The sequence below is a fragment of the Prunus mume genome, linkage group LG8 (assembly GCF_029339155.1).
Source record: "Prunus mume cultivar Tortuosa linkage group LG8, ASM2933915v1, whole genome shotgun sequence".
Lineage (NCBI taxonomy): Eukaryota > Viridiplantae > Streptophyta > Magnoliopsida > Rosales > Rosaceae > Prunus > Prunus mume.
The window spans coordinates 9,705,513-9,717,132 of record NC_142705.1 but is presented as its reverse complement, the minus strand read 5'-3'; the positions used below and the strand labels follow the sequence as shown (position 1 = coordinate 9,717,132).

Sequence of the window (11,620 nt, the reverse complement as noted above, 5' to 3'; positions counted from 1 at the left end):
GATAAAATAGTCAAACGAGTTCAGATTAGGAGGGAAACCAAAAATGGAAAGTGGCGTTATGGCGGCAAAATAGTCAAGAGTGTTTCTCTATCCATCGCTTTAGCTTGAAGATTGGCTCTTTGCAGTCTTCCCATCCACGATCCAGCTCTCGCAGCTCGCAAGCAGATGCAAGTTCAAAGGTGCGCTCACTTTCGAATTTCTTTATCCGTAATTGTATTCGATTTTACTTTCGGCCTGTGCCTCTTAGCAGTTTGAAATCTGCTCATCTGTGCCTTGTGATTGTATCAATTGTCGCCAGGCGATTGATGGCGCTGTTGATCTCTCTGTTGACGATTTTGTGTTTTGAGTCCTATAGAAATGCATAATCTGTTAACCTGAATAGTTTTGAGGAAAAAAGTTCATAGATCGCAAACTTCTTCCCTCTAAATGGTTAGAAACTTTTCGTTCACAGTTATATATACGTATACACATTGCTTGTGTATGGCTAGGTAGGGAAATGTGTTGGAGATGCTCTGAACAATTTTTTAATATCAGAATTCCAGGAGCATCAATCTGTTTAGAAAATACAGAAGACAAGGTTGAGAGGGATTGAAATGAGGTTTTGGGAGAATTGCGGGGATGAATTTGTTAGAAGAAGAAGACAGTTTGAGTGAAGAAGGGGAAGTGAGCGGACAAAGTTAGGGTTAAAGTTTGAGGATCTAGTGTTCAGAGAAGAAATCATTTTTCATGTGGTGACGAAAGGTTGAAGTAGAGAGGGCAAATAAGGGAGATAGCAACAGAAGAATGTGTTGCAGGTTGGTTAGTGGGAGCAGGAAAATGAATTTCAGTGAGAAATTGGAAATGAAAGATTATAATAGTTGAGGAGGAAATTGGATCTTTTGCTAGTTTTCTGATTGGAGGGTGGCTTTATTGTAGGGGCTGATTAGGTTGTTTTAAAAGGTTACTTATGTGTGTTTGTTATTAGCTGGATTTGGTATTCAGTGGACATCTTATCCTCCGTTTTTTTGTATGTTTGGATGATTAATTTTAACGAGATTTTGTTGCTCGTAAAAGAACTTTTTTCAGTGTAGTTGGAATGCTTGTGCACTAGCTCCTTTGGTGTTCTTGCACTATCTTCTAATATGCATTTGGCTATTAAACTCGCAACCTTCAAGTAATTTGCTCAAGAAACTAGCTAGTGTATTAAACTGTATGACATCTTTTGGTTATGCTCGCCGTTTTTACACAAATGGCTAATTGCCCTCTGAGTCATGTGAGCAAACAACTAAATTAGAACCTCACTTTTTGCTCCACGAGCCAATTTACAAATGTTTAATGTTGTGCCACTCAATGTGGGCTTTGTCTTGCTCTTTAGACATGCATTGAAACTTCTCGGTGGCTACTCATCTCTCTTATCTTTTGTTCTGGACAACTTGCTGGCTGGGAAGTGCAGTCTGGCCATTAATGGACGTGGCCCTCGTGTTTTTTGGTCAAATCCCCTCACGCAGACAAATCCTGCAAATCAAACTTTTGAGTAAACAGAGATTTCTATGAACTTTCGCTGAGACATTTTGTGACACAACAACTAAGTCTAAAAAAGTGAACTTGAGCATATTTGCTTATAGTTCAGCCATAAGATGCATTTATGTTCCAACAGTCATTGAGAATGCAATCTGTGAAGCAATAAAGCCATGCTTAGGCAAGTTTCAGAATTTTTCATTCTAAGTTAGGAAAGTGCACTCTCTTAGCAATTAGGATTCCTAAGGTACCAATAATCCTTGTCATGCTTGTCTGAGTACATTCTTGGTATGAACCTGCAAAATGCTAATCAAACAGCTCTATCTGCACAAGTAGTTACCAGAAGGAATATATATTTTTGAAAATATCATTAGCTCATAGGATTAAGATGTTAGAAATTGCAAGATTCCAGAGGACGTAGGTCTTACGTTCCCTTTCTTAGAAGTACAAGGTTTTGAATATGCGCATACACAAGTCAACAATAATAGACTAATGGCTACTTTGTGCATGCATATAGCCAATGGAAAGGACTAATGGATAAATTCCACATTAAAGCTCTTTTTAGGAAAAAAAATAAAATTAAAGCTACTACGATAACACAGAAACAGATAAGTGACATTTTCTCATACCTCTCCAAAAGCATTGCTGAATTTCTGGTGTTGATAACCCTGGCAAGAAGAAACATATACTGAGTGCTATTGTTTGAATCATTAGTAAAAATATAAAACTGTACCATCTTTACCTTTAAATATTGTTGGTATAGAGGTTCCGAAGTACACCGTTCTCCGATTTAGCTTCCACAGCCAAGATCTTGGAACATCAAGCGGGTTAAGGCTCGAATCATGGTCAGCGAATACCTGCATCGGATGGCATTTATAATCAATGTCACCTCAACATGAAACAGAAGGAGCTTGAGAAGAATGAAACTGCATCTCACCTCGTTAACTTGAAAGTATGTGCCATTAAGTGGAAAGCTCCCTCTCATTGCTGTCCGACATGGTATCTGTTCATGATCAAAACAGGTAAATACTCATCATTGTTGTGATCACTTCTATTGGTGTTACTAGTGTTCAGTTGTGTTGCATAACATTAAAAATTATGCAGGGTAGTTTTGTTTAGCATACTCTTACCAAGAGAGTTCCTCGGACTGTTTGCGAATTTGCTTCCCGTTCACTGTTGCATGAGAAACATTCCTTATCGTCACACAATTTTCCGAGTTCTTGAGAACTACACCTCTTCTCTGGTGGTTGAATTGAATTTGGAGTTTCACCTGGTATGAGCATTAAGGCATTTAGTGAAATTGTAAATTCAATATATAGTAAAAGAGGATATATGTTAGCTTTCGGAAGTACACCACTTGAGAAGTACAGAGATGCTCTATGCCATGTCTCTAATCTTAATATGTTAATCCTATACCGGTTTTTCTTTACGGGTCCAAATGATAATAGTAGTCATTTTGGCATTAGGGACTGTTAAGTTAGGTTTTGTAAAGCTATGCTATCCACTTTGGAAGATTGTTCTAGGCTAAACTCTCAAATGAGGGTTGAGAATTTGGGATGAAAAAGGAAAATTGGATAGTCAGACTTAAGTATTATATGGTAGTCAGTTTTTTTATTGATATCTACATACCTGGTGTCCAAATAGCCAACAAGTAATTGCAGGGATCATCTGGTTCTCGCTTATCCAACTGCAACTGTATTAAGCAAAGGCAGATTTAGTGAGGATTAAATCCAGATAGGTACTTCGTGGAAAAAAGAAAGAAAGAAGAGATAGCCACTTATCCCTTACAAGCTCAAAAAGGGATAGTTAAACCATATTATTAGGTAAGTATGTAGTGGAAAAAAGAAAAGAAAGAAGAGATAGCTACTTATCCCTTACAAACCCAAAAAGGGATAGTTAAACCATGTTATTAGGTAAGTACGTAGACATTACTAACCAGTTCTAGAAGAGGGTGTGTGTCGGGAAGTTCATAGCTGCATTGTGAAGAACAAGAATCAGTAACATGCATATGAGATGTTTGGCTCACTATTAAAATGATAAAATTCATATCAATTATCATGGATGCAATCTGGACAGAGGTGATGTTTTGTGATTTCTGTTGGAAACCTTTTTTGACAACAAACTCCATTTCATTTTCCATTGCTTACTTAAACATTGCTCCATCCATTTAATCCTAACAATACCAAATCTTTCATACAAGATATTTCTTGAATTATTAGAGAGATGACAGCTCCTACTTACACTTGGTGTTCAGTTCGTAGTCGGCTCACGTTCTTTAGCTTGGGTGTTGGAATAGATGCAGCTTCTGGTGTGAGAGAAACTAAAGCTTTTGACATTTCACCGTCTTGGAGTTCCATGTTTTCTTGCATATAGTTTTGTAAATTCTGAGTGAACTCTTCCATGTTAAGTTTAATTGTAGGGATTTCGTCAGGATCATCATAGAAGTCTTCAATGTCCTCTATTATCTGAGTGCAGTCTGGCTCTGGTGTTGCTGGTTCTTCAATGATAGGTTCACATCTACCAAATTCAGATTTTGCTTCTGATTCTTGGCTTGCCTCCAATTGCTGGTATCCATCCAACTGTTTTGTTGCCTGAGGGAGAGGCAAGGGCATTCTATTATTCATCTCAGTAGGGTTTGTATAGGTAGTTCTGGCTTCAGTTGCACTCACTATGCTCTTCTCCTCTGGCCCTGGAAGAGCAAGCCTTGCACTGCATCCAACATGCTTTGTTAGTAACTTATCAAATGATCTTGCAGTAAAGTGCAATTATGAGGATTGTTATTATGCTTCTGATTCATGAGGGCTTTTTTTTTTTTTGGGGTATGCTTAAGTTTATATCCATATGTTGATAAATTGATGTTTACAATAGTTAATATACCTTGAATGAGTCATAATGAATTTTTATTCATATGGTTGTTTTATTGGAACTATAGTGGCCTTTAAGTACAAATGATTGGAAGATTTGATTTGCAAACCTTGCAAATGCACTTGCAAAATGCCTACATTCTCCTCTCATTGGACATGCATTGCAATTTGGTTTGCTTTTTGTGCAGAAGACCTGCGTCAAAGAATGCCATTTAATTCATTCTTAGCCAGTAAAGTGAAGACAAATCACTTCATGTGCAAAATAAGATGACATACCTTTCCAAATGTTATCATCTGGTAATGCAGCTCATACCTGTTAGCAAATATTGAAATAGTATTGTTCAATCAGTATCCAATGTTATAGAAGAGAAAATTTTGTTTTTTGACTATGCAAAGTCATGTTTATAGATAAGATTGGTGTACTAATGTGAAGGTATTGTCTGATTTGTATTTACAATGTTCTTTGGTCAAGCTTGCACAGTCGTGGCCACAAATATTTTTGAATGGATTCCAGCACTGGGTACCTATGAGAGACAGAAACATCAGTTCCAGTTCAATTTGGATATGCTTTCTGTAAGTAAATGGAGCTCATAAAACTCACAGTTCAAGAAGATGCAATTGCAGTGACTCAGGCAATGGCTGTAGGGGTACCCATCCAAGCCGCACAGCTATACGTCCAACATTGGTGTCCACCTTCAAAGATATAACTACATATGTTGAGATCTGTTGCATTTATTCTGGTCAGTGATACTTCTAATACACACTCACCGGAAAAGCAAGATGGTGCAGTGTCAAAAGCCGCACACACTCCACACTTTTCAGCCCCAGTCCACGAAAGCTCAGCAAAAACTCTCTATAGGCACATATCAGATAGTTTTGGAATGAAAACCACAGAAGCATAATGCATATTCAGAACATTGTATACTGTATAAACACAGCCATATCATTTTTATATGACATGAGCATGCAAGTGATTGAGTTGCTAGAATTTAGTTTTTAAAGGTAGAAATGGGTTGGAATAATTCTGCGGGCTTACTTTGCTTGATCAGGTGGAACATCCCTCAACCATTCAAGATCAACACTACCGTGTTCTCTGACCAGTCGGTTAAGGAAATCCTGCACAAATTTCTCAATCAACATCAGCTGATCTAAAAGTTTTGGTGTGTGTAGGTGGATACACTGAAAAATTTGAGAACTATATTAAATGTTATACTTACCTTGATTCTTTCTGCAAGCATATTATTCATCCCTCGCTCTTTGATGGTTTGGGCAATCTCACTAACATCTGCACATCTTACAGCTTCCCAATCCAACGAATCCATTGTGTTTGCTTTTTTTTCCCTTTTCCTTCCATTTGATTCTGCTTGTTTCCTTAATTTGTCCCAATCAAGCTGATCTTTTTTCTCTTTTCCAGCTCTTGTGCTCTTTGTTTTTGAGGTAGCAGCTTTCGTCTTACTGACCTCCTTGTTTATTGAATGACCCTGCTCATTTAAATCTGACTCTGCTACTTTCTGCATAACATCTATGGTCTCTCCAGAAATGTTCAAGCAACTTTGATGCATCTTAATGTTTTGCTCCTGAGCAAATATATCAACATTATTTGAGTTCCCAACCACCCCAATTTGAGACTGGGCCATGTTATTGCCTATCTGAATGTTATTGCACGGTTTTCTAGAACAGCTTGGTGCTTCTTGAACATTCACTCTCAGCTCATTATGTACTGTATCTTGACTGGCAGATTCTGCTGTTACTGCACTCCTTTCGCTAAGGCTGTCTTCATATTTGTTTTTTGAAGTATTAGAAGATTCGGTTATTTCTCTGAACAAATCAAAGCACTCAGCTAGGGATGCTGCTTGTCGGTTTATATTATGTCTTTGGTCCGTATGCTGCATACATGTAGGTTGGTAACCTTCACAGTTTGAAGTGAGATGAGATGACATGTAGCTGCTCTTGAGACTGTAAACTTGATGCACCCTAGTTGATTCGGCCTTCTGTAAAAGCTCTACAAACGAAGTGGAGTGATCCAAGCTGCTCTTTTCACATCTATTAGGTGGATCCTCTGTTTCTGAGTTGCTCTCGCATGATCCAGCTTTTTCCCCAGTCTGAGAAGTTGATGAATCCACAGAATTTTGAGATGAAGCTACATCGTATGTTGTTCTCATATCCTCCTCTAAGGAAAAATGAGATACTGTTCTTGTGATCTTGGTTGTTGACCTGTTCACTAGACTAGGTTCAGATGAATGTAATAGCTTGCATTCTGATTCAGTTGTTGAGATAACTCCCTCAGTAGTGCTTCCAGAGTTCTCATTTCCGTTAACATTTTTTTCACTATGCTCAGTACCATGGAATGTTATGGAACTGCAGTCACAAGCTGGCTGATTTGAATTCTCACTAAGGCAGACTGCTGGTTCATCTACTACTAAGCTTCCAACCTCTTCATGGCATGCATCCTCATTCCTCCTTGACTTCAGGGGAAAATGTGCAGCGAGTGACATGAATGCAGAGCTGCAAGGAGGTACAGGTTAGAAATTTTATCACTTGGAATTTCTCTGATGTCAAATTTTATACTTATCAAGAAACAGTACTTCACCTAGACAGATGATCTGAGACATTTTGAGTAAGGAAAACTCCAACCACTGAATCCACAACTGAACCCTTCCATGGAGAGAAGCGTCTATCCCCTGTGGAAATAATATTATTCTGTTACAATATGAAGTTGTGACTTCTTATATCTGAAGTTAAAGAAGAGTTCCCAAGTGCATCCTCTAACTAGCTAATCATCATATAATTATGAAAGATACGTTGGAAACTTGTTTAACATGAATTTCTTTGAAGGTGAAAGTTTATGTACCTTGCACAAGATGCATTCGTGCGATGAAAGAGTCTGCACGTCCATGGAACACTCTACGCTCTTCTTCCCACCATCTTGCTTTCTCTTCATCTGTTCCATCAATACCTTCACTATTTATATTATCCATCAAAAGCTTCCATACTCTATCAGTCTCTTGATCAAGGTCAACTTTAGGTCGTGCTCGACGTTTCTTAGTTGGATCAAAAGAACCGTCAAATGGTACAACAGTGCCATCTCTTCTATAAAGAACCAGTGCGTTGGGCTCTTGATTTTGTGTCTGATAGGAAGAGATGACATTATACCCTTGATAGGAAAATCTGCTACTTTCTCTTCGTATGTCCAAACATTTGAAGTGCTCAGTGATAGCAGAAAGCAGTTGTTCGAATGTTACTTCTGGAGGAACACCTGCAATTAATGGCCAAGTTAAATTACATCCAAAATTGAATGGCAGAGTGGGTAACAACTTGCATACATAAACAAATATTTTATTGGCATACCTGATGCTGTGGCGAAAAATGGTTGGTTCTTATATATTACAAGACTTCGTTGCGAAGTGGAAAGTGGATGCCTCTTTGTCCTCTTCTTTTTTGCAAGTGTTGCACCCACGTCTGTGACTAGGGCATCAATGCATGTCTGAGTTCTGTCATAGTGATTAACTCTTTGCCCATTACAATCACTTGGTGGTTGTTTGGTGAGATAGGCTCTGTGCAAAATGTGCTCTGGTGTCCTAGTCAGTGAAGCCAAGTCACGAACCCTTGTAGGACCTCTAGATCTTCTCTTTGTAGACCTCTCGGTATGATACAAAGGTAGAATATTCTCAAAAGCTTGCAGTTTATCTTGAGGGCTTTTCCCTGCTTCTCTAAGTGTAGGCGAAACATTACTAGCATTATATTGAGGACCAGAAGTTAAGCAGCTAGATGTTGATGGTCTCCAAACGTTTTCTGCCATATTCATACGATAAGAGGTGCTTGGTATGGTAGAATTGTGTGCCTTGTCAGTCCTCTTCTTCTTGTATATGTACGGAAAATGCACCCACGACATCAGATTGTAGTATGCCTGGAAATTATTATAGTTAGCCCCAATTAAATTTCTGGCCCTTGGATCTGCTTGCGCAGCAGCATTAGAATATCTTCTCTTGGTTCCCTTTGCTTGTTCTTCATGTGGACTTTGTTGGGATGATTGAATGTCACAATTCAACATGATTTGTGCATTGTTTACCTCTCCAATATCAGTGCTCATTTGTCCTCTTCCTTTTGTGGTATCCTCCTTTTGGGAATCTGTATATTGTATGGAACTATTTCTGGTGGAAGGTGCTGTGCTTGGGGGTTGTTCAGGCAGTGACAAATAATCTTTCAGGATTTGATTTGTAGAACTGACTAGATCATGGGCTATGCCTACTTGGGTGTTATCCGCTACCAATTCAACTCCATTGCTGCAAGAATTCAGCTCATGTGATTGTAAATCCATATTCAAAGACCTGCATGAGGAACTTCCATCTCCTGGTTCTTCTATTTCAAAGTTTAAGGCCCTTCTGCACGATCTTTTCGTAGACTTCAGTTTATTTGAATCAGTATGCTCCCTAAATTCCGTTGATGGTGGAGTTTTATTTTCGTTGAGTGCATTCTTCCGCACATACTTTCTTTTGACCGTTGGATTTTCCTTAGAACCAGGAGGCCTTGGGGTTCTTTTTGGCTTGCCTTCTCTAATTACCTTGGGCCTGTGCTTTCTCCTTCTTTGTTTTAGTTGTGGTGTCTTGTTCAAGTCAATAATGTTGTTTACTCCCTTGTCAGAGTTGTCATTCTCCTGGAGCTCTGTGGAAAGAGTAGCATGCAGTGAATCAGGAGAAGCTTTTGCTAGATCTTTGTTGTTATCCAGCTCATGGATGTTGATTGTTGCAGAATTTGCATCCCATTGCTCCTCTATTTCCTGGCCTCTTCCATCATCTGCATTGGGGTTTGGTGTTTGAGACATTGGTTCTCTGTCTACTCTTGTGGACTTATCTGGTGTTATGGGTGCAAATTGGCCATATGTAGTCGCAGGTGGAAAGTTCAGATCACAAGGAGGATGTTGGTCAGCAAAAGAGAATTCATCTGCATAGTAACATTGGTTCATCTCCAGATCAGAGAGGTAACAAAAACAAACTCCAAACTTCTTTGTTGATATATAGAGCTGAAATTAAAGTTGACATGACATCTATTTGAAGGCACATAAAGTAATTATGGAGAACTTGTTCCTCAAGATGAAATTGTTACCAAAAACCACAATGCATACACTATGTCATATACATAATTGAAGTCTTGCAGTCAGAACTCACGATGAATGAGGTAATCGAACAAGAACACTGTGTGATCAAATTTGTTATAAACAGAATACTTTTCATTTCTTGTTATACATAATAAAGTATTTTTTATTTCCTTCAGCAGTCTTTACTGTCTTATAGATATCCTCACTCTGTACCTTCTAGACATTATATAACTGATTATTAATTTTTCGTTTCAAATGCTGTTTTCTTTTTTCTGACAATTATTATCATCTTCATGCTATTGGCAGTCACTTCTTCTAGCTATCCACACTACAGCATGCTCTTAAATTCAGTGACTCCTGAGTTCACTTCTCATGTGGTAACTACATGTCTCCTCTCGGTCAACTCTGGTGAATTTGTCTTACATGCTTTCCTTAAGGTGTAAGATATTAAAATGAGAGTTCATAACAAATTAATAATAAAGCTATTTAGACCACATTCATTGGCCACTGAACTCCTCTATGAAAAACTTATGGGACAGCCTCTGTCCCTTTATGTGTCTATCTTGTGTCTATCTCTCATCACGTGCATGTCTCAATCTCTCTCATCACGTGACGCGAGGATATAACATGAGAGAGAAAAACTTTTAGACCGACCCACAAGGGTGCACGTGGTCAACCACCTGACCACCACCTCTAATTATTAGAGAGTGAGCCCCACACGGGGCGGTCACGTGGTCGGCACTTGCTGTAACGTTGCCGTTAGTAAATATGGTACAAATAGCAACACTAAAGTTTAATTGGTTTAACTTACGCTGAATTTCTCCCAGCACTGCACAACCATCACCATTCCCATCCTCTTGCAGCAAGGGGTTCCCAGCAGCGACATTCGCGAGGGCGAGGAGCTCTTGACAAGGAATTCCTTTCCACGGAGCCATATGGTCAAAGTGAGACTCTGCTGAAGTACAAGCTCCAGCTCCAGCTCCATGGTAAACAAATCTACTCTCTTTCTCGCGATCCAGCGAGCCGAAGTTTATAAGTACTCTGTTCTCTTGAGTTTCTTCTACACCAAATCTCAATGTCTCTGAGGCCATCAAAATTTCTGGCTGTGGTTTTGGCAGAATAGGCCTATAAGGAGTTGTTGGCATCCAATTGCAAGAAGAGCCTTGATCTTGTAAGGCATCTTCCCCCTGCCCACCCATATCCATCCCTCAGCCTTCTGAGGGACCCACCTGTTGGGTTTTTTAGATTTCTTCTCTCCCTCTGGTTTCCAGCTCCTCACTTCGCACTCAATTCAGTCTTTCCCAAGGCAGATTTTGATTTCTGGACATCAAGCTTTGAAACTCTTCCTCCCTGTTAAGCCCATTTTACAGAATCACCTGCCATATAGGAAAATGAGGCAATTTTGAGAATTTTCAGAAGAGAAAACACAGTTTTGAGCTAAAAACACAACAATTATCAGTCTTACCCAGCTCACCAAAAACCATCATCTTGTTGAAAACCAGATCTTTCAATCAAAATGGCAAATTCAGACTAGAGTGGCCAGCAAGAAGAGCACCTAATTGATTTAGAATTCCACCTCCTCACAATCACTGAAATTTGCAGTTTCAAAAATTAGAAGGCAGAACAGAAAATCGTACAGATGCTCTCACTGATCTCCACAGATAATGCCACTTTATTCTCTGCTGTTGGAAGAATTTGATAAACAAAAAATTAGCAATTATTCAGAGACTTCATGAGAGAGCTAACCCACAAGCTGAGCCAGTGCCTAGATCTCATCTCAGTCTCAGGAGGAACCCAAAATGGTGAAAAAGTCTTTCTCAGGAAACCGTGAAGGAAACTGAAAAGAAAAAAAACCATACACAAAGTCCCATAGAGAGAGAGAGAGAGATAGAGAGCTAATTGATAACTGAAAACTCCTTTTCCCGGTAAACGATTTAATCTCAATATAATAACTACACGAAATTATATAATATGACTTTATTTTTCTGTTTCTTTTTGTGCACTTGTTTGTTTGTTTGCTTAACAACTGGTGGGATATGGAAAATGTTACCATGTCTGCTGAGTAGTGAAATTATGGCGCGAGGACAGGGGCAAATTGGTCAAGGAACATTTGCCCAACGACCGCGGCGTGTGAATCGTCGAGGCAGGACTCGTACACGTGATC

The 11,620-nt window shown here is 39.1% G+C and overlaps 1 protein-coding gene and 1 long non-coding RNA gene across 3 annotated transcripts; one reads left to right on the top strand and one right to left on the bottom strand.

Moving 5' to 3' along the window:
- Positions 1-1,157: 1,157 nt before the first annotated feature.
- On the bottom strand, positions 1,158-11,398 carry DML1 (demeter-like 1). 2 transcript variants are annotated; one of them, XM_008243074.3, is made up of 21 exons: positions 11,203-11,398; positions 10,922-11,045; positions 10,268-10,832; positions 7,710-9,302; positions 7,213-7,617; positions 6,952-7,042; positions 5,579-6,866; positions 5,398-5,477; positions 5,130-5,214; positions 4,963-5,054; positions 4,817-4,885; positions 4,638-4,674; positions 4,472-4,554; positions 3,739-4,206; positions 3,434-3,470; positions 3,127-3,190; positions 2,628-2,767; positions 2,435-2,500; positions 2,240-2,354; positions 2,127-2,165; positions 1,158-1,494 (listed from the first exon to the last, which is right to left on the bottom strand). In XM_008243074.3, exons 3-21 carry the CDS (start codon positions 10,659-10,661, stop codon positions 1,379-1,381), a joined length of 5,262 nt encoding a protein of 1,753 aa, XP_008241296.2. In that variant the 5' UTR covers positions 10,662-10,832; positions 10,922-11,045; positions 11,203-11,398; the 3' UTR covers positions 1,158-1,378. The 2 variants fall into 2 exon arrangements, with proteins under 2 accessions (XP_008241296.2, XP_008241297.2); XM_008243075.3 differs by having other exon boundaries at positions 10,931-11,379.
- On the top strand, positions 9,203-9,877 carry LOC148914681 (uncharacterized). The gene is made up of 3 exons (XR_016122673.1): positions 9,203-9,339; positions 9,416-9,536; positions 9,763-9,877. It is a non-coding gene; the product is annotated as an uncharacterized LOC148914681 (long non-coding RNA).
- Positions 11,399-11,620: the final 222 nt, after the last annotated feature.